Source organism: Natator depressus, chromosome 9 (assembly GCF_965152275.1).
Source record: "Natator depressus isolate rNatDep1 chromosome 9, rNatDep2.hap1, whole genome shotgun sequence".
Classification (NCBI taxonomy): Eukaryota; Metazoa; Chordata; order Testudines; family Cheloniidae; genus Natator; species Natator depressus.
The window spans coordinates 44,091,936-44,115,736 of record NC_134242.1 but is presented as its reverse complement, the minus strand read 5'-3'; the positions used below and the strand labels follow the sequence as shown (position 1 = coordinate 44,115,736).

General features: G+C 42.0%; 1 protein-coding gene across 1 annotated transcript; it reads right to left on the bottom strand.

Annotated features, from left to right (window-relative positions):
* Positions 1 to 856: 856 nt before the first annotated feature.
* Positions 857 to 23,509, bottom strand: PARL (presenilin associated rhomboid like). The gene is made up of 10 exons (XM_074962998.1): positions 23,186 to 23,509; positions 21,447 to 21,639; positions 20,284 to 20,424; positions 17,711 to 17,759; positions 15,239 to 15,334; positions 13,827 to 13,976; positions 13,241 to 13,311; positions 11,780 to 11,881; positions 4,757 to 4,854; positions 857 to 2,435 (listed from the first exon to the last, which is right to left on the bottom strand). The coding sequence occupies exons 1-10, from the start codon at positions 23,254 to 23,256 to the stop codon at positions 2,321 to 2,323; spliced, it is 1,086 nt and encodes a 361-aa protein (XP_074819099.1). The 5' UTR covers positions 23,257 to 23,509; the 3' UTR covers positions 857 to 2,320.
* Between the last annotated feature and the right edge of the window lie 292 nt (positions 23,510 to 23,801).

Genomic DNA, 23,801 nt, shown 5'->3' with positions numbered 1-23,801 from the left:
ATAGTAAAAGGCTAGGTTTGCATATCTGTCTTCATTAGGTTGTATATATACACCACTGAATAGATAGTACAACACTACTGGCTATAATATGTGGCTGCAGCCTAGAGGGGGTACCTAAGCCCTATCTAAAAAAAAGTTGAGAAGGTAAAGAAATGTGGGAGAGACTGGAGTAAAGATGAAGTAGGGAAGAAAAAAAAGGGAGATGGGCAAGAGCAATGGAAATTAAAAGAGCGGAACATTAAATGGGAGCAAGGACCCATATGGAAAAAGTTGACAACCACTGCTGTCACAAGCCCCAAAACCAAACTTCACAGATACAAACTCATCTAAGTCATAGAAGGTTAGATTTGCAAGTCTGTGTGTAACTACTTGGAGGGTGTTGGCTGCAGGCTGTCCTCCTGCCACCCCCCCGCCCACAGTTTGTTTCTGGGTGCAACATAGCTTCTCATTAGATGCACTATTGCTCTCTACTGGATATAACAGGTATGGCTGCAGCCTGAAAAGTGTGTATGATTTAATATGTTAACGAAGAGCCCTAGGAAGAGTAGAAAAAGGAGGAATAAACATGGGGAGTAAAGGAAGAGTACACAAAGACAAGTGAGCTCCCTCTGAGTCACGTGAGTCAATAGTACCAGTGCGAGAAACATTCATTAGATCCCAACATTAGACTAAACTATCACTTTCTGAGAGTTTAGAATTAAGATTAACTTGGTTTTTTAATCCTCAAATTAGTCACAGGTGTATTTTTCATCACTATATAAACAATCTGTGTTTTATAACATTAAGCACCAAAGACTGTAACTAGGTGTTAGCAGCATATGTTGGTAAGGAGTTGACATCAGTTTTGTGCTCCACCTTTTATTATGTTTGGTGCTATTTAGCACCATCTTTAGTTTACCAACAGGAAAAGCAGACTTTACATGTATTTTTTACAATGCCTCATTACAAAGTAAAAATGTGTAGGTTTTATTTTTGCTTATTATAGTCACAAAAGACATTTTCATTCCAGTGTAACCCATCTAGTAAAGATAGGTAACTGGTTTATTAGGGCCTTGATCCTGCAAATTACTTCTCCCAGACAGACCTCTGTGCTCCACTGTAATTAGGGCTGCTGGAAGGAGTGCACCTGGCATGGCTATGATTGCAGGATTGGGGCCCACATTAGTCGTTTGCAAAACAAACCCTCCCCTTCCGCCCACAGACCACCAGTTTAGTGCCGCACAGTATTTACATACTAGGAGCCATTTTGATTCTTGAGTCAAACCCCAGATCAATCTCAAATTCATCCAGTTATCAATGAGTGCCTGTGATGAGAAAAACAGCACAGAAGTTTCTGCTGCAGCTTCATGTTCTCATCTTCTCCATCCATGGGCGAGCTCAGAGCCATACGCTACTATTTTAGAATCCTCAAAATAATGCTAAATGAAACTATAGGACAGGAAAGTTTTTTTGTTTTTTTAAATGAATGCAGTTCACTGGGAGAGAAATGCTGAAGGTGGAATGTCTCCAGTGAGAACTCGAGGCAAAAATATCCAAACTAACATGAAACAGGCCATTGTTCTAATTACATTCAACAGGACAAAAAAAATTCTCCACTGACAAATTCTAAATGCATTGTTTGATAATGTCTTGGAGGTAGAAAGAACTGAAAGCTAGAATACATTGAATAAGAGCCTGCCATCAGAGCATGAGCCAGATTCTTAACATTATTAATGTAGTTTGGCTAGGCGTCAGTGCTACTGTACAACTAACATTTAAATGAAGGCCAGTATTTTTCATAGATTCATAGAATTTACGGCAAGAACGGACCATTAGATCATCTAGTCTGACCTCCTTTATATTACAGGCCATTAAATTTCACCCACATATGCCTGTACTGAGTCTAATACCTTATTTGGCTAAAGCATATCTCCCGAAAAGGCATCCAGCCTTGATCTGAAGATATCAAGAGAGGGTGGCTCCACCTTCCCTTGGTAGTTTATTTCAATGGTTAATCACCAACACTGTTAATAAAAGTTGTGCTTAATTTCTTGTTTGAATGTGCCTGGTTTCAGCTTCCAGCCACTTAAGTGAAAATGTTTCTTCTAGTCAAATAGTTTTTAAAAATATGATGCAAACCTTTACTTCATAAACCAATCAGATATAAACTTTATCAGTTCATTCTCTACTAAACTGCATTTATTTGCAAGGGTAGTTTACATTAGAAATTACACATCCTAAGTGGTGTTCTGTGGAGTTGCAAAAAAATTCCAGAACCAATTCACTTCCATGTCTTCAAGTAGCACACCATTTTCTGCATAAGCAGGCGGTAAAATTAGAATCAGTGAGATCCTCCACCTCCTTTTCCTCGGTTCTTAGACCTCATTTCATGCCAAGCCTTCACCAGTGGTTCTCTGTTCTTCCATATGAGTTCATGGCCATAAGTTACATACCACCTGAAAACAAAAACAAAACTTCTACTGAAATTAGATCACGCAAAGCTAAAGTTAAGAATGAGATAGAACAATGATAACTGCAATATCTGTTAAACAGCGTAATAGATGGGATAACCCAGAAGAAGCAGTAATAGAAATTAATAGGGTAAGTAAGTTTGATAAGCTTTTGGAAGAAAACACCGACAACTTTAGGTAAGCTTTCTGGTTCCATTTACTCCTAATAACTTACACAGTTCTGCATCAGAGGGGTAGCTGTGTTGGTCTGGATTTGTAAAAGCAGCAAAGAGTCCTGTGGCACCTTATAGACTAACAGACGAATTGGAGCACGAAGTGGGTATCCGACGAAGTGCGTATTCACCCACAAAAGCTCATGCTCCAATAAGTCTGTTAGTTTAAGGTACCACAGGACTCTCTGCTGCTTTTACACAGTTCTATCCTTCCACCTGCCCCCATGTAGTTGAACAGTAGTTAGCACCTCAAATTTCTATCTCCTGTAGCCAAAAAAATTGCACCAAGTACTACTCCACTTAAAAGAATGTTAGAGTATAGTATATATTGCTTATGTCAATGCATTCCAACTATATTGCCATAGAGGCATTTCCTGATATGCAAATGAGCTCAGAAAAAAAAATCTAGACTAGAGTCACTTCATTTGAAGCAAACTGCCTCCTCTAACTGGATGGGTGCAGAAGTAATCCATTGGAAGTAATTTTTCTGGCATAACACACAGACATTTAAATGAACATCAGCACCATGCATTAGCAGAAGATTATGGTGAAGTTAGGGACCATGTAAGGGAGAGACTGACAGTGCTAGATGAAGCCAGACAGAATGTTCTCCCCACAGTTCTTTACTAATGCATCTCAGTCCTGACTTGAAATAGCACTTTTGTACCAGCCCTCAACTTCTGCTAAACAGACTGCCAGTCACACCAAGCTATGTGGAATGGACAATTTTCTACAAGGGATTATGCACATAACACAATACTCATTTCATCTGTGACCTAATTAGAATACAAACTTAGGTCTTCAATGATGAAGTGACTGGACTGATTATTTACAAGTCTAATGAGTGGGTCTGTGTCGGGGAGGGACAGCAAAGGAGAATGGGAATCGGTCAGTGCACATGTGCTTTTGAGACAACTTTTACCCCAGTTGCCTTAATTTTCTCTCTCCTGTGTGTAATATCAGAGATCTGTCAATGGTGTGTGTAGAAGCTGTATTATAATGAACACTGATATAGCATATCATTTTGATTTGTCTAACACCAAATGCTTTAGTTAGTGATTTAAGAGAAGAGGTAGTGAGGAGAATGCGGTAACTCAGAATTTGCTAGTGTTAAGGAGTCCAACAAACAGCAAAGAGAAAGAAACTAAATTTGCAGGGCAAGATGAAAGCATTCACTGATTCTTTTAGATTATATGAATTTCTGACTGGCCATTTTTAGATAAAAAGAACAATCATTCTGATTACAGTGCTGTCAGCTAAGAGGCATGTGGAAGGGGCTGAAAGGGATAATTTATAAGTTTGAGTGCAGGACTTTTTAGATGTTTTGATGAGCTAGTTGTAAAACTGCTGGGCAAACTTTTGCCATTTGCATTGAGTTCTTCATGCTCTTATACAGCTATACTAAGTATCAAGTAGGGTTTTATTTTAAGTGTAATAAGATTCTTACTGTTAAGGGTGTAAGTTAGACCAGTGGTTCTCAACGGGGTGTCCATGGACCCCTGGGAGTCAGCAAGTCAGTTTCAGAGGGTCTGCCATACAGGGCTGGCATTAGACTGACTGGGGCCCAGGGCAGAAACTTAAGCCCCGAGCTCCCCTGCCCAGGGCTGAAGCTGAAGCCTGAGCATCTGAGCAGCTTTTATAGCATGTTATTTTGGGGGGGGGAGCGGCTCAGAAAGAAAAAGGTTGGGAACTCTGGAGTTAGACAAGACCAGAGAGACAGATTAGGTAATTAGTTCAACACCTCACAATGCCGAATTGTTTCCTACATTTTCTAGTGCTTCAACCCAATTAGCGATAATCTTTGAAGGCTTCACACAGGGAGACAATGCAACCAAACAAACAAAATTACTAGCTTTTCAATGGAATTTGACCTAACAGATCTCACAGTTGCTCGCTAGCCCACCCAAACTGATAAGAAGAGATACATTGAGACATGGGAAGTTTTACTGGGCTGTGCAGTTGAAAAGATGTTTTCATTAGTCCAGTGTGTCCTCCATTAAACTAATGCACCAGAAGGGTTTAAATATTTTCTCTTTTTCTAATACAGAATTGTTTGCACACAATCGATAAAGTTAATAGATAACAAAAACTTACATTCCAAATAGAGCTCCCCCAAGATGTGCTGCATGGTCAAAAAATTTCCAACCCAAAACAAGTCCTGCGGTGTCCATTGCAATAATGGCTTTTAAAGCCTATAAATGAACAAAGCATTGTGTGAGCAGAATCTGCAGCAGTCTCTAATATCCAGCAGTAGGAATGTGTCATATTTACCATTAAGCAAACATTTAAATAACAGAACATTCTCTATGACATGCAACAATACTTACATAAATAAAGATTTCTCTTGAGACAGGAGCAGACTCTAGCCCTGCTGTTTTCTCACCAGACAATATACATGAAGTCTACTTCTACCAGAAGCCACAGAATAAAGGAGGCTAAGAATGTGGCAGTAAATATAATTTAATTAAAATATTCTACAAACCTAAAATGTGCATTTATTACATTTTAAAAACATATATCAGCTCTATTGCAACGTCAAGCCAGAAGAGGAGGTAAATCACTGGTAAAAAGGAACATTACATACAGATCACACCAGTTAAGGAAGTGTGGCAAATATCTCATTCACAGGTCAGTTCTATATAAGCCATAATCATTCTATGCAGTAACAGCCTAGATTTGTGTCTGTGCTCCCAAACACTGCCCCCTACAACCATGTTGGTATGCACCTCTGCCTCTACTAGATGGAAGGTGTGGGACAGTATCCTCAACCTCTCGCCCACTGAGTATTTACTACTAGTACCAATGCTGGATGAAATATCATACCTATTTAAGAGTAGAAGAACAGGGTATTCTAGAATGGTTATTACTGTATAAGCAGAAGTACTGATAACAGTATGTCACCCTTTAGTGGATGCAATTTACTAACTATAAGCCCTAAGACTTATACAAGTGTGCATGTTTCTTGGGTTATACACTAGCAGTAACATGGAGAAACAGTTTGCATATTTACCACAGTATTAACTAGAATAATTAGTACCTAATTATATGTACTCAGCAATAAACTAATTGCCTTCAATTCTGAGAGTCAGAATTACATTCTCACATTTGGACTATTATGGTTAGAGGGTTTTTTGGGGGGGGGTTTGTGGCCACAGTGTAATTAAAGAAACAGTGGGCGAGGTGATATTTTATTGGACCAATATCTGTTGGTGAAAGACAAGCTTTCAAGCTATACAGAGCTGCTCTTCAACTCTGTGTAAGCTTGTCTCTTTCACCAGCAGAAGTTGGTCGAATAAGAGGTATTACCTTACTTACCTGGTCTCTCTAATATCTTGGGAGCAACAGGGGTACAACACTGCAGACAAAGGATAATTAAGTTTCATGAAGGAGCTACTTTTAATAGTTTTTTTAAACTTTAAAGCATGAATTAATTAAGTTTTAGGTGTACATTAAGTTTGAAAATGTAACTAAATGATAAACTTGTTGATGGAGGCAGTGTAAGAGATTAAACTAATCCGAGGTTTTCAGTGAAATAACTCAGATACTGTTACACTGTTTTAGAGTTCGGGCTGGTCTACACTGGCACTTTATAGCGCTGCAACTTTCTCACTCAGGGGGGTGAAAAAACACCACCCTGAGCGCTGCAAGTTTCAGCGCTGTAAAGTGCCAGTGTAGACCGTGCACCAGCACTGGTAGCTATTCCCCCCGTGGAGGTGGTTTTTTTTAGAGCACTGGGAGAGCTCTCTCCCAGCGCTATGCCACAACTACACAAGCCACATTAAAGCGTTGCCGTGGCAGCGCTTTAACGTTTCCAGTGAAGATGTGCCCTAGGTAGGAGGTTAGAAGTAGGAGGTAAGTAGGAGGTTAGAAGAACTCATTAAATAAACTAGTGGCATTAGTGTCTCAGGGTGTGGCTAAATGTTTTCTAAAACTTAACCTGTTTCAGGAAAGAGATAACTGAAGTGTTGATACAAACACAACACAGATCTGCATAAAAAACCCACAGTAAGAACAAAGTTCCAAGACTTAAGTTTAAAGAAAGACTTGAAGGTTAGATTAGAGGTGTGTCTACACTGGTGGAGTTACAGGGCTGGCAGTTACAGTGCCACTCAGAGAGCGCTAAAGGGAAACCACTGTTGTGTGTTCACACTATCAGCTGCCTGCGCAATACCATGTTCACACTTGCAGTACTTGTAGCGGTATTCAGAGCGGTGCACTCTGGGCAGCTATCTCACAGAGCATCTCTTCCTCTTCTGCCTCTAAGAGTTATGGGAAGACGGAGGAGGTCACGGGGCATCCTGGGTCCTGTCCCAAAGCCCCATGATGCATTGCTTCACATCCCAGCAATCCCTGTGCTTCCGTCCACATTTGGTGCCATCTTTCTACAGTTTTGTACTGTGCACTCTGCTCTGCTTCTTTGGGCTGCAGGAATGGATCCTACACTGTTGACCAATACGCTGCTTGCTCTCACTAACACATCACGAGTGGCAGCGGAGTTATTCCTTAAACAACAAAGGCAAGAGCAATTCGAGATTGATCTCGCCACGTGTAGTAGCTACGACACGAGATTGCTTGTGGCATTCACGGAGTTGCTGACCACAGTGGAATGCCGCTTTTGGGCTCGGGAAACAAGCACTGAGTGGTGGGATCACATCATCATACACATCTGGGATGAGCAGTGGCTGAAAAACTTTCAGATGAGGAAAGCCACATTCATGGGACTGCGTGATGAGCTTTCCCCAGCCCTGCAGTGCAAGGACACAAGAATGAGAGCTGCCCTACCGTTGGAGAAGCGATTGCACTGTGGAAGCTGGCTACTTCAGACTGCTACCGTTCGGTTGCTAACCAGTTCGGAGTGGAAAAGTCGACCGTTGGACTTGTGTTGATGGAAGCGTGCAGGGCCATTAATCACATCCTGCTCCAAAAGACTGTGACTCTGGGCAACATGTGTGACATTGTGGATGGCTTTGCACAAATGGGCTTCCCTAACTGCGGAGGGGCAATAACTGACATGCATATTCCAATTCTGGCACCAGACCACCTAGCACATTAATCGGAAGGGGTATTTCTCTTTGGTTTTCCAGGCACTTGTGGATCAGTGTGAGCATTTCACGGACATTAAAGCAGGCTGGTCCAGAAAGGTGCATGACGCACCCATCTTTCGGAACACTGGCCTGTTCAGGAAGCTGCAAGCAGAAGATCACCGTAGGGGAAGTTGAAATGCCCATTGTGATCCTGGGACACCCTGCCTACCCCTTAATGCCATGGCTTATGAAGCCATACACGGGGCACCTTGACAGCAGCAAGGAGCAGTTCTAACAGACTGAGAAAGTACAGAATAACTGCTGTGCTTTTGGCCATTTAAAGGCCCTCTGGCGCTGCCTATATGGGAAGCTGGACCTGGCCGATGACAATATTCCTATGCTTATAGTCGCATGCTGTATGCTCCATAATATTTGTGAAGGGAAGGGTGAAAGCTTCACTCAGGGCTGGACCACTGAGGCTTAGTGCCTGGAGGCTGAATTTGAACAGCCAGAGACCAGAGGTATTAGGGGGGCACAGCACGGGCCATAAGGATTAGGGATGCCCTGAGGCAACAATTTGAAGCTGAAAGCCACTAATATTTGTTGCTATGCTCTAGAGTGCAGTGCTTGTAATGCTAGGAGGTGACTGTGATTGGTGCAGACGATACACCCTGAAGGTTTAAGAAAATTGCCTGTTGCTTTGCAGGACTGTTTGCTTTCAATTAATGGAATAAAGATTGCTTTCAAACCAAAACAATTCTTTTATTAAAAAACAACTGGAGGAGAGAGAGAGACAACCCCCCCCCCCGCCCATCAGCACTGAAGGGGATGGGGGAAGGGAGGGTCCCAGGAGGAGGTGGGGTCCTGGAACGGTTAAAAGATTTGTATATGTCCAGGTATCCTTTCCAACCTTCTCCTCTGGAGTACAGTGCAGTGGGTGCTGTACTTCAGCAGGGCGAAAGTGCAGAGGGATGGGTGTTGAGTGCAGTGGATACTGGGAGTCCGTAGTGCTGGACTGTGACGGGGGAGGAGTGGAATGTAGTGTGTACAGACTGGAGCCAGGAGGTTGATAAGAGTGTGTTGGCGGTGTCTGGGGCGGGGGGGCGCATGGGAAAGAGTTTTGTGACAGCGGTTGCTGGGGAGGGCGAGTGAGGAGCTGCTTGGTTTGCAGTGCTAGTAGCACCTGGAGCATGTCTGCTTGGCGCTCCATAACGTTTAAGAGCCACTCCGTGGCTTTGTTCTGGCATGCCGCGTTCTCCTTTCGGTCTCTCTTCTTGCCATCCCGCCACTCCTTCAATTCTTGTTTTTCAGCCGCGGAGTGCATCATGACATCATACAGAAAGTCCTCTTTAGTTCTTTCTAATTCTGCGTAGCCGTTCAGCTGGAGATAATAGAGAGGGAGGCTGGGCTCCCAAAGTCATATCTGTGAAGCCAAAATGGAACATTTTACAGAATCAGTATTGTTTGCAACAGACAGACCACCAATTCAATGATTTAAAACACAGCTGCTATTCACATACCTATCAATAACTGGCTGACCCCTGGAAAGCACAGAAGCCACAAGACCCCCAAAATGGTGAGTAACCACAGGGGCAGGGGAAATCAGTGTTCCAGGACCATATTGTACACTGGGCACGTGGCTCTCGGGGAGAGCCAGCACTGTAAGGGGGGAGCGTTATCATTCCTGTCCCCACATTTTCCACAGGCTGTGTTCATTATGGAAGATATCTCGCTGCTGAGGGTGAGCTGGGAATCAAGGGAGCGTCTTCTCCAAGACTGCGGCTCGCCTGTGTGCAGCAATGGTCCTGTCCTGTCCCCCCCTCCCCCCCATGACGGCAGACTGGCACGGGAAATTTACCCTTAATGGGGCAAGAAACAAAGCAGCTCTGCCAAATGCAGCAGTGGATTGCCCAGTATCTCCATGAGAGTTTTGTGGAGATCTTTGAGGCAGATTCCTGTGATGCGAGGGAGTCAGTCAACAGCCTGTTCCACCGCTCAGACTAGGCATGTGGTGGTACGTGCATCATACAGACATAACCCTGCTTTCTGCAACCCTCCTGCCCCCAACATCTTCTCTTCAGTGATTCCCAAAATCAAAGCCACTTACCACGGGCCTCCTCTCCTGTTTGCACTTCACCAAGCTCCAACAGCTGTGACTGGCTAGCCTCCTCCAGGGTAGAGAAGAGCTCCTGGCTGCATGCATCTCTGACCTCCAAGGTGTCCTCTGCCTTTGGGTCCCTCTTCCCCTCCACATCCTCGTTCAAGATTTCCTCCTCCTGTCTTGGTCCACTCCAACTGGCATGTGAGCCACCGAAGTATCCACAGCGGCCTTTGCAGTGGAGGTGGGGTCGCCCCTGAGTATTGTGTCCAGCTCTTTATAGAACCGGCAGCTTGTGGGAGCAGCACTGGAGCAGCAGTTTGCCTCCCGCGCCTTGTGGTAGGTGTTCCACAGCTCCTTCGCTTTGATCATGCACTGCAGTGTGTCCCAGTCATGGCCCCTTTCTGTCATGCATTGTGAAATCTGTCCATAGGTATCATAATTCCCATGGCTGGAGCGCAGCTGGGACTGTGCAGCGTCCTCTCCTCAAATGCTGATGAGGTCCAGCAGCTCGTCATTGCTCCAAGTCGGGGATCACCTGGTGCATGGAGCAGGCATGGTCACCTGGAAAGATGCGCTGAGACCACTGCATGCATCACCGAGCAAACAGGAAAGGGACTTTCAAAATTCCCAAGGAATTTAAAGGGTGGGGATGACGGTTGGTCACCTGAGGGCAGGCTAGAAGAGTTCAAACCGAAGACCAGAGAGGTGAAAACAGGCATTGTGGGACACCTCCTGGACGCCAATCACAGCGCTGTAATCGACCAGGGTGTCTACACGGGCACCACGATGCTGTAGCCCCAGCGCAGAAAGCTGCATGCCTCTCGTCGGGGTGGTTTTTTTACAGCACTGCAAATGCACAGTTTCTGTGCACTAAGTGGCCTGGCACTGTGTGCACCTCGGGAGTTACAACGCAGAAAGCTGCTTTACTGCACAGAAACTTGCCAGTGTAGACAAGGCCTAAAAAATGCTTTGAAATTTAAAACTGATAGAAATCTCAGTAAACTCATTCCCTTACAGTGCATATTTTAAACCCAGTTGTCTTAAAATGGGTTTAAATACAGCAATTAAGCTATCATTCTAAAACAGTGTTCAGTAGCATACAAAAAAGATGACTATGCATCTTAACTCAGGAGTCAAGATATATGAATGAGTTTCTAAAATATATATATTTTTTAAAAGTGGGGAAAGGAAACAAAGAATGAGAATATTAAGAATGTGCCACAAAAGCCCCAGGGATTTATTCCTGTTCCTAAAACTTATGTTCTTAGAAGCAGCAGCAGGAAGCGTCTAAAGCAGGAGACAAGCATCTACAGCAACGTGATTAGAAATGATTTTTTCTGGAAAATTAAATTCTCAAATCTGCCTCTGCAGATTTCCTCTCTTTCTTATTCGCCCCCAAGTTATTTTTCACACAGTTCATTTAAAAGTTGCCTGAAATAAGTAACTAGGTCCTGCAGTTTATCCCTAACAAATATAGCCATACACTATGTGGCACACTTTGAATGACAATAGGTTCCCACAGTGCATGTACACAATTTTGTTATACTTTCTCACAGGCATCGGGTTCCCTTTCCCTACCCCCATTTTCTGCAGTTTTAAGAATTTGGTGTGAAATACACCTCCAGGAAGGAATCTAGCTCTATACAATTTAAAAAAACAACAACCAAGAGACAAGCAATTGAAAACAAGCCAGATCCTTGATTGCTCTGCATCTTGTCTAGTCATTATACACGAGAATAGAGTCAGTGCAGAACTCTACCAATGAGAATGACAACATTTTATGCCCACTTTGCATTGGTGTAAATGGCTACATAAAGTTCAGAGCAACAGCAAATCAGGCCCTAAGACTTCAAGCCACGATCATGTATTTAAATAAAAATTAGATATTGTTTGTATACTCTCATTAAAAAGAGACATTCAGATACTGTTGGAGTGTAGGGAAAGGAAAATATTTAAAGTATATAATTTCTTCTGATATTCAAAGGCACTTACATTTCCTGCTGTAAATGTGAACATTGGAAGAAGTATGATGGCTAGTTTTGCTTCTGGCATCTTCGTACATACTGCTGCAAGGATAGTCATTATAGCTCCTGACTGAAAATACATTAAAATACATGAAAGTGAGCTGAGATATTACACAAGGGAAATTTATTTTTCTGTATGTGGACCTATTTTGCTTGCTGCCTTTCTTTTCCAATGCAGCCCTATGACAAGTCCCAAAGCACAAAGCAGTATGGTAAGTTTAGTATAGAAATAAATCAAGAAATCAGTGCTTTATTTTGAGATCTGAATGTATAAAAGCTGAAAGAATTGCTTCCTATGTCCTCACTGTCTGACCTCTAAAAAACGAGTTGTAACCTTTTCTGAAAACCATTTCATTTGTAATGATCATAAATAACCGATGTTAATATAGTGCCTTTCATCCCAATGAATTTTAGAAATATAATCTAGTACTGCTGAAATATAACTGTAGCTAAGGTGAAAGCAACCACTCAGTTTAAAGCACGCTGGACATCAGTAGATGACAACTTTTTTGGCCAAGGAAACTGGAGCAAACCCCTCCTCCAACAACATAAGCCCATAGGATCTTCCAAGTCCATGCATGGACAGGGCCTTAAACTGTATGTAAGTTTGTGTGGTAATATCAATACCTGATCAGTGAGAAAGTTACTCTGTAGCAAATACAAATGATTTGCAGGATAAGTGAACCATATGTATATGGCATTAATTGAAATTCAACTTAACTGCAGCTCTAGTTGTCCAACAAGTTCCTTCCTCCATTTGAAAAAAACAAAACATGATATAAATAAAACCATAAATCTTGATCTAGCAGCAAGTTCACTTTACCCTTACTATAAGTTGGTTGAGTGCCTTAAAACATCCCAAAGCTTTGTATATTTTTATTTAGAAAAAATGTAAGCAGAAGAAAATAAGCATACCACTCCTGCCAACTTCAGAAATTCTACAAATTGAGTGTGCTCAAGCAAAAGTTCTATATTTTTGGGAAGGAAGTTGATGGGAAACATTTCACCAGCATTACTTGTTAATTTCTACTGTCCCTGATCATGTGATCTCTTCAAAAAGCATACAATTTTCAATAATTAGAGCATAATTATGCTTTACAGTCTCATGTAACAATCTTTATAAAACAGTGAGTTCAGTTCTACAATTTACCTGCTCAGTGACAAGAGATCCTGCTGCTAAGCACTAGTTTACAACCCATTAGCATTTAGCAGCATTAGTTCTGGGCTGCTGGTACCAAGGGCTTGGAAGGATGGCTCAGTTCTTGCACAGGAATGACTGATTATTCTCAATGCTGGTAACTCCTGCCTGCCTTCCCAAGCCAACATATCCCTGATTTCTAAGAAAGCTGTGGAATACAGTGCTTTGAAACTGGTTTTAGTGATGCTATGAGATATAGTATTTGGGGATTTTAAAACATATGCTACTCACAGCTCCAAGTGATGGTCCAAATCTTCCAGTAGTTACTTTACTGATGTAACTGACAAATGTGGAGATAACACCTAAAAAAGGTGAAATTACTGTTAGAAACCATATCAGGAATGTAAGTGAGGTGCAGGAGGCGCCAAAACATTGCCTAAATGTTTGCATGAGGTAGACATGGAGACTAGAAACAGTTGTAGTTTTGTCTGTCATCTCAGGGATGTCCTAAGACATTATTGAAAACTAATAGTTCAGTGATGAAGCATGACTTTAAATACAAGGCTTGCACTTTGACAGCCTAAAACCAAACATTCCAATGTGATTAGTGCTCTGTTCTGCAACAGTTCTTTGGGGGCAGGGACCATCTTTTTGGTTTTTGTTCAGTGCCTCACAATGGGGTCCTGGTCGATGACTAGGGTTACTAGATACTACGGTAATACAAATAAATAATTAAAATAAGCACCATGGTTGGTGTATGACAGCCTATGGGAATGAAGAATCAGTGTCTGCAGCTATATTAATCTTTCTCTCACTTCCTACCTGCATAAATATGGTCATGACATTTATTTAAAGTATTAATCTTTTGAAAAATTACCTGCAGAAAGGTACACTGCTATGAACTGCTCACGTCCCAAAAGAGAAACTATACTTGAAGAAAAACTCCACAACACATACATATTTGCAGCCATGTGGAACAAAGAGAAATGACTAAATGTAGAGAGCAGCATGGGAGAGCAAAGGACTCCTACAAGAAAAAGAAAACTAGTGGTTAATGAAGAACAAATACAGGCCATTTTAGTATTTTTATTTTCATTTGTGTGCATAAGTACTTACAACACAAGCAAGAGAAAATATAGTTATCAGACTTCTTAAATATTTCATAAGCTTTAAATGTGTAAAATGCAAGAAGCGTAATGAGCATCAGATTCAGTGTGGTGACTGCTAAAGCATGCAACATTTTCTAAGAAATCGGTCACCCATGTGAAATAGTACATTAAAGATTTTCTTGTGGAGAGATTACATGGATTTTTCAAAAGCTTCCACACCATTCTTTGGAGAGAGTGGGAAAGCCACTTTTTTTCCATTGAGGGTTGTGTCCAATTATTACTGCTTAGGTTAAGGTACGAAGGAGAATCTTAGCTTTCATTTTAAAAAATGTCTAGTCCTATTCAGTGCAGTGGTAAAGGTAAATAGATAGAAACCAATCTCTAGTTCAAAGTCTGAAAATTTCAGAGGACCCTAAGTCAACTGGGAGTCCAACTCCCACTGAAATTCAGTTAGTTGTCTAATTCCCTTAGGCTTTCCAAATCCCAACCTAAAGGCACAAACATCTGGTTTCCACTTCTACAGCAGGAGTAAGGGGATGGGAGGTACCAGAAGAGCCTCCTCCCTCATGTTCCTCCACACCCCTGTCTCTATTTTGGAAATGGACCCCAACTGCTTGTGCCTTTAGATCCTACAGTTAACATTTTCAAGGCTATTTTACCACGAATGAAAGCTGAGATTCTCCTTCATGTGGAGAAAAGGCCCGCTCTGTGGCAAAGGACTTGTAGGAACCCTCTCATGCTCATTGGCAAGTATACAATTGTTATACAGTGATAAGCAAATGCACACCATTCTGCATGTGTGGTGGTGTCCATCTCCCCTGCACTCAGGCCACTAATTCCTATCAGCAGGGAATATTAATGTTAAAAATCAAGAGCAACTTTAAACAGCTTTTTTAAGAACCATAAAAATGGTTTGTTTCCTCCCAGAAGACCAGGAAGAGTACTAATCGGGACTGAGCTAGTACTTCATTCCACTCCTTGCAAAGACATAAGCCATTTGTTGTTCCGCGTGGCACACTTGAAGATACTGGACCTTAAAACCTTGACATTATAATCTCTAGCAAAGCTATTTTTGGGAAACAAAATAAGTTTCTATAAATATATTATTTATAATTTACCCCTCCACAAGACCCGCCTGTTGAATTGGACGGACAGACATACTCACACACAGTACACTTACTAGAGGCTGGATTAGATGTGAAGTAAGTTATCATTGTCCGCTGCATAGAAGGGATTCTCCATAAACAGAACACAAAGACATTTGCAGCTATGATACCTAGTAAGAAAAAATCCAATTTAGAGACAAAGTATGAATATAACATACAAGAACAAAGCACTTGGTAGCAAAGTTTCAGAATTTCAGGGCCATGTTTAAAACAATATCTATGTTTTTTCTTTGCTACTCCCATATAAAAATGGCAATTTTAAATTTTATTTTCTGATTTTAAGAAAAATGAACTGGAATTCAGAAATCTTTACACAATGAACGCCCTTTTAACAGAAGTCACATTTTGTATCTAAACCAGCATTCCTTTAGTTGCACAAAATACACACGTGTATACTGTCCAGTGAGTCACTTCCAAGAAATCTGCAACTAACTACAAATTTGTCTTTGTAATTTACAAACTGTTGTTCACTTACTACGTTTTAATTCTGATCATGTTATAATTTAGATAAGAATGTACATGATTGAGAGCAGACAAATGAAAGTTTACATCCTTGCATGTTTCCAAGTATTTGCAGACACCTAAAACCAAATTAAAATATAGCTTTGGCCCTGGAAAGCACATAAAGCTGTTTTTAAAGATCTGAATGGTTTATATTATAAATCTGGCATTACTGGGGAGGGGAAGATCATTTCTTTCCTCGTAAAAACTTAGATTCCTTATTTTCATGACTTATCGGAAAGACTCCTGCTGAACTCAAACGAGAAAAATATTTTCAAGGATATTTATATCTGAAATTCTCTATTTAGAATCTGTATGAGCTGCTTTTAGCTTTAAGAGAGAGCCTATCCTATGCTACAGTGTTTTCTTATTAACCAAAGATTTCATTATGTGGTCAACAACACCAAGTTATAGAAGACCTCGACAAGGAATTTTTGCAAAATAATTCCAAATCTGTTCTGGTGCAACATGGCAGATAAGTATGTTTGAAACGTTTCAATGTACACCAGTTAAATTTACATGTGATATAAATAAGACCCTATTTAATTTGCAATATTGTGGAAATTCAATTTTGACAATGGGAGCCCTGGGCGGCTGCCGACAGTGGAAATTTGCGGAACAGTAACAATGGGCTTTATTACTACAAATAAGGTCCGTTATTACTTTTCTGCAATTTTCCATGACTTGTCCGCAATTCAGCCGCGATTTTTTGACAACCATCCTGCAATTCAAGTAGGGCCTTAAATATAAATATTAACCATATATTGAGACTCACCACAGAGACTATGCATGATTAATTTTCCACCTCATTTTTCCAGACAGAATATTGGCATAATAAAAGCTTAAACTGGATGTTAAGAGTAATCCAAAATATTGTATAAAAACCAGTTGATGGGACCTTATATTTAGCTGAAATTCTTTAATGTGGCTATAATTGCCCTAAACATTCAAGACTTAAGTGCAATTTATTTTTAGACTACTGAGCAGTCCTTTAAAATGAGGCAGAAAGTGGTTGAAACCAATTTAAATATTTTGTCCTTAAAGATTTACTTTTTCTGTATAAATATATATTTTATGACAAATGGAAACACTGGTTATTTAGGCTCCAATATGGTTAATAGAAATCTGCTCAGGTACTCAATAAAATATTTTTACATACAGCATACATAACATGGAGCATGTTCTAGATTAAATGCCATAAATTAGCTATTTCTCATCTATTTTTCTCTTTAATCTGAATAGCTATGTGAGATGTCTATTAATGGGATTTCAAAAATTCTGTATTAAGCAGATTCCAGGTGATTCCTGTTAAATATAAATACCTATATATTATGTAACAAAATCTGATACACAACAAGATAGCTACCTTCTGTTTGCAATATTGTGTATGCAGTCGTGATACATTAACAGGAAGCAGTGAGTTTATGCTGCAACACATCAAGAAAAATTACAATATGTTTCCATTATTTCTGGTTATGGTGCATAAAATTGCATGATATTCCTTGGATGACAAGGAATATTTCCAGAAAAAGGAAAAGATAGCTATTTTACCCAGTAGTACACAGTAAATCTGCCTCTCACGAGAAAGCTGTTAACTTGAAGGACAACTACTATTCAACACAGTTTGTGCTGGTAGGCTCTGGCAAGGTTATAGAAATTCTTTACTATGCTGCTTCTGAGGGTCCCTCATGCTCAATTTTTACTGTACTTCTATACATGTAGTAGAAAGAAGATTCTGACTAACACTGCACAAATATTCCAAACAAGTTAGTGGAGATTTCATTTAACGTACAAGAAATATGTTCTGTGAGAAGGAATGGGTAGCAGAGGCAGATGGGGAATGAAAATAGCGTGTACGTACACAGATTTGCTTTGTTTCTTACAATCGATAAGCATGGTATGAAAGCCATCTATTGTGACATACTGTACCTGTTTGCCATAATTCTCTTCCTGTGAATGTCTAATACTTGTAAGCTAACACAAACCTGTCACAGTCCGCTGACCCTCACTCAGGCTATTCCACCACATGTTAACCTGAAAGAATAAGTAGTATTCACAGACCTCCCAAAATAGCCAGGATCTCAGAACTATTTGAAAAATCACATAAGGTTCCACTTAAATAAATACATAAAAATCAAGTTCTTTTTAACAGAAGGACTGAGTATATATATGTTTCTAATATTCATTCTGTTAGTTTTTTTATAGAAAAGTTAATTTCCTGTTCATATATTTTTTAAAATCTCCTCTTTCAGTTAAATATCCTGTTACAGAAAAAGATCCAGTCCTTACATGGTATTAAACAGCATAGCTCCACTGAATTCCAAAGAACAATATCAGTTTATACCAATGAAGATCTAGCCCACAATATTTATGTTTATCTCCTAGGCTGAGCCTCTTGCTGACAGCTATTTGTGGTCTCACACCACCCACCTTTGAGAGTCCACCTTTGTGCCAGAGGTAATTTTTTACAGAAGCAGCTCACAAGATGTGACAGTCACTCCCCCTTGTATCCAGTTCAGCCCATCCCTCCCTCCATCTTTAAGAAACCCTCTAGAAAAATTTATTATGACCACAGGCAGCTCTTGAATGTGCTTTTTTCCCCTCTGTCCCCTTCTAATAGTCCCTTTTAAATACATTTTTTAAATTGTTGGTTTGATTATACTTAGTTTTAAAACACTCCAAGGTGCTACATATATTATTTCTAGAGGTTGGACAAAAAGTGACCAAATAAGATTTCAGTTAATTGTTCAAGTCATCACTCCATCTCTCCCCATTTCCTTTATTATCTGACTTAGGATCTGGATAAACCCACATCAATATTTTCTCCCCATCATGTCCTCCAGTATGGCCATTATGCAAACATGATTTTGTGTAATACAAAAAGCCTTTACATGCCTTTACAAACTAGTACTGGATGCTGAATTTAGAAGGATACTTGTATTACCAGATGGAGATAAGGGCTGGGGATTTTTTTAAAATGTATTAGCAATGACATGGTAGTTTTGTTTATTATATTTTAGATAGTTAATTAGAATCCAGCAACCCTTTCCTATCAGATAGTTTAGTACTAAACTTGTTTACTTCACAATTTCTAAATACTCTTAAGGGGCAGCTTTCATGTTACATCTGATTCATATGAACACAGATGACGAGACATGTACTCAACTCACATCACGGACACAGAGGGTTCCTCTGCATCCTGCTCAGGGCACATTGCCTCTGCACCTGACACTCACCTCTACTAATAGTAGAAGAAACAGACCAGGACTAGGAATCAGATCTGCTCTACTGCTTGCCAGGGAACCAACCTCTCTGTGGACATAATGTATAGAACCCATTTCTTATATTTTAAATGAAAATATTATAGCAAAGTGCAAGTGATTGTGGTACCCAGTGTTGCCAACTGATAATTTTATCATAAGTCGAGCAATATTTGGTCTTTGTCTTAAAGTCACAAATTCTGGAGTTAGGTGTTTACTTGGGAATTTATTTTTTTTTAATGTTCATTTATAAAAATGTTTCTAGTCCTTATAGTTGCAAAGAAAAGCTTGAAAACATGAAACTTAAAGGCTCAAAACCAAGAAAACAAGAATCTCATATTTATGCTTTTTAAAAAAAATCTCATGATTTTTAAGCCAATGATTTTTGAACACTGAGGGCTGGCAATACTACGCCTTCTAACACGATAAAAAAGCAAGTGGCATTTTAAGATATATTAGATTTACCAAGAACTATTGGTCTCCTGTCCTTTGGGGGGGGGGGGGGGGAGGAGCAAGAAGCAGGCTGCTATTGTATCTATTTGATAGCACTCCCAAATGTTTAGTTTTCATCTGTGCTAATTGTGAATCAGCTTCCTTTTGAATTAACATATAGCACACTGTAAACTGCAAGCCTGTTTCCCCCAGCCCAGAAAGGACTAATGCCAACCCCAAAAGTCTGTTCAGGCCCTTCCTTCAGGGTCCAGTTTCATTCTTTAAATACAAAACTCAGAGTAACATACACAGTTATCCCGCAGATCGAAACAGTTTGGATGGCACCAGTGGCCTTTCCCCTTCCATCTCTCCCCACTGCTCCAGAACCAGCCAGGGGAGCCAAATTCCTTCCTGCAGCTCTCCTAGTCCTTTATATAGGAATCAGCTGACCCATTCCCAACTGGGTCTGATAATGGAACAGGGCAGGCTGGCCAGCCCCAACCGTCCTGACCCTTAAAGGGACAGACCATCCTGTTACGCAAACCTGTGCCATTTCTGCCACACAGCACTAATTAGAAAAGTTGTTAAAGTGCCAAGAATTTGACACTATAAAATAAGACAGACAAGTATCTATTACTGTATTCAACCAATACTAGAGAGGCATCAATATACATGCCTGATTTTTAGTTTGTTTTATACAGCGTTGACCATGTGGCAGTCTTCCAGGGTTACATTACTGAGGTAGGTCAAGCATCATATTCAGTAAAACACTAAGCACACTATTCATATGCAATACATGTTATTATGGTCTTATAGTCACTGTACTGACCATATTTAAATTCACAAGATAGTTATGTTCTGTGTACCTGCTTTCTGAAGTCCCCACTTTTCTGAGGTCGTAACTTATCCATCCAATCTGCTCGAGCCTCATCAAAATAGTTCTGGACCCGGGATTTTAGGTATTCATACTGCCAAATAGCAGCTGATCCAAATGCACAGCCTGTAAACTATGTAACATCAGATGCATTCAAAACCAAAGTCTAATATGGAAGACAAACTCTTATACAATTTTAGGTTAAAAAATATAGCACCTGCTCCTACTGCACTTACATATGAATACTATTAAAAACATTCAAAAAGTGAGCTTCTCACTGAATTATATATTAAATATTGTCTAATACAATCAATATTGCTAAGAGCCTTCTTTTTATGGTTATTTTGCCAGACATTGCAGGCTACTGCCTAACTGCCAGTTAGTGGCAGGATTAGACAATACTGTGCCACAAAAATCAGTAGTCTTGTTGCAAAATTTAGGGTCAGTGTGCTAAACCCTCCGCTCCTTTCTACTTTGTTAGGAGAGGTCTTCATTCCCTTTCTTTCAGGCTGGAGGGAGAAGGGAAACAGGTACCAGAGGATGGGACACTGACTGGGATGCAACAGGAAAGGCACTTTGACTTTCAAGGATGATTCAAAAAGGTTGTAGAGTATACGAAAACAGCTAGCAGTTTGTTTAGCTTCAGGATGATTTTTTTTTTAACCTTACTCGGGAGAGGGAGAAGTACTGGCAACACTCAGGACTCAAGAAGAAGCTAGATGAATAGTATATGTATGGGAAATGTATTCAAGAATATTCTGTCCCTTTGAAAGAGATAGCAGCTCCCTTAGGACTGGCAAGCAAGACACTGTACAGATTATAAAAACACAGGACTATTTAAGCAGGCATTCCCAGATTAATGGGGTAACCATTTGGTAATACTGCTCCTGGAAGAAATCCACCAAACCCACTGAAGATAGTGAGTTAAAATAGAAAAAAGTATGTTCTGAGAAAACGGTTTTAAAAAATTAAGAAAAGGTACCTTGATGGTGATGGGTGTACAGCCTCATGCAATAAGCTTCTGGGATTTTATTGCATTATTTTTAATGGAACACTCTCGTTTATCATGCACAAATTCTATTGCAGTCACCTGCACAAGTAACTCTGCATCAAAGCTACTTCTAATACATGTAACATGATGGCACAAACAATTACCCCAATTGTGAAAAAGAATGGCTTCACAAGATGCTTCAGCGAAGGGGAAGAAGTATAAAAGATTGTTTCCTGTACTGGAGGAGACAGACTGCTTTTGTATGGTTTGGAGCCAGTTTCTTGGTCTGGTTTTCGAGGTTCAGTCTTTTGTGGCACTCTTTTGAATCCATTTCTCTGCTGTGGATATAAAGTAAACCTGGGAAAAGAAGAAATGGGTGCCATATACAAAGTCAATGTTGACTAACTATCGCTATTTAAACCCAGACCATCTTATTATCTAGATGTTACAGAAACTTTTTGGTAGGGAGGGGGAGATAGATCAGCTAACTTCTTTACACAATTGTAAAGAGGTGTGTTCTTCACCTGCATGCTACAGAATTTCCCTGCTTCAGGATTTACGTTGCCCTTCACAGAACGGGGAAACTAGCTATTGTGTGTTTCAGCCTCTTATTTCCCAGTCTAGCTTGCATAAGGATATGAAAATACAATAATCATGGTATCAGCATACCAGCTAAAAGTGCTGGCAACATGGTTCAACTCTGTTCTTCATTGTGTTATGAAACCAACTCAGACCATTCATTTCCCAAGGCTGGGGAGCTGCTGGGAAGCAGCTTAAGTTTCAGGCCCTGGAATGCCCAAGTTAATTTGGTGTTACTTCAAGTGTAATCCTTAATGCAGGGGTGTCCAGCCTGAGCCCGAGAAGGAGCCAGAATTTAACAATGTACATTGCCAAAGAGCCACAGTAATATGTCAGCAGCCCCCCATCAGCTCCCCGCTCCCAGTGTCTCCCACCCACTAGCAGCCTCACTGATCAGCACCTCCTGATCAGATGTTTTCGTGGCATGGGGGGAAGGGGGGCAGAGAGAGAAGTGAGGGCAGGGCAGGCTCAGGGGAGGGTGCGGGAAGAGGTGGAGTGGGGGCAGGGCCTGTGGCAGAGCCAGGGGTTGAGCAGTGAGCACCCCCTGGCACACTGGAAAGTTGGCACCTGTGGCTCCAGCCCCGGAGTCGCTGCCTATACAAGGAGCCGCATATTAACTTCTGAAGAGCCGCATGTGGCTCCAGAGCCACAGGTTGCCACCCTGCCTAAGTGCATTACCTCGTTCTCAAGTAATATGGTTAAAATAACACCACAGGATGGCAGTGCGCTTGAGCTAATGCTGAAGGAATTTCAACTGTGGGAATTTCCTCATTTTAATGCTCGATCTTAGCACTGCACTACCACCGGGGGACGTATGTACCGTTACAGACAGTCCTCTCACTCGGTTAAATGCCCCGGGGTGTGGGTGTGTGTCTGAGCGTGTCCTAGCCAAGGGGCGCCAGGTGCGGGCTGGGAGACCCCTAGGCCCAACACTGGCTCTACACAGCCCGGCTCCACTCCCTGGAGGAATTTTCAAGAGATTTTCCGCATTTCCTCTGAAACGCGCCCCCGGCCCAGCCTGGGCCATTCCGCGGCCGGCTGCAGAGGCAGGGCCCCGCCAGGGCACAGGGAGACGGGCAGAGGCCAGGCTGGGTCTCGCCAGTCGGAAGCCCCCAGCTCGGAGCCGGGGCGCTCCTCACACGGCACGGGGACTGCGCAGAGCCTGAGGGGCCCGGGACAGCCCGCAAGGCGCCGGGGCCCTCCCCACCTGTAGCCACCGGGGGCACGCCCCCGTCCCCTATGCCTAGCACCCGGACCCCCCTCCCGGCTCATCGCACCGGCCTCATCCGGGACCCCGTCCCGGGAGGGCCCCTCCCCCTCGTACCTGTGGCCCCGGGAGCGGCGGCCGCTCAGCGCCTCTCGGCTGCAGAGCCGGGCCCAGCAGCTCCACGCCATGTTCCGACCCTGGCCCGCCCCGAACCTCAAGCGCTTCCGGAGCACCCGGCAGCCCTGGCCGCCATCTAACCAGGAACAGCGCCCGGCGCGTCACAAGGGGACCGGGAAGGGCTGGATCCCGGCCATCCTACAGTGCGGGGGAGGACAGCCCTCCCCACGCACACACACTCTGCCGTAGCTGGGACAGGGCTAGGCCTGGCCGGCAGCTACCGAGCCGCAGAGACTGCATGGCTGCTCCCCGGACGTCATGTTGAGAGTGTTATTTCTGGTACTCCGGTCAATAACAGCCGCCATGTTGAGAAGGATATAGGCCACAGCCCACTTTAGCCGCCATGTTGAGAGGGTCGTTGCCTGTCTTTCCCAGCTCGACCTCCGCCATGTTGAGAAGGGCATTTCCGGTATTGTCCGCTCAGCCTGGGCCGCCATGTTGAGAAAGTCATTACCACGTGACCACAGAGCTCCCCTTTGCCCGCCATGTTGAGAGGGGCATTTTCGAAGACTGATGTTACCTCTTCCCCCGCCTTGGTGCTTAAGTGAAAAGCTGT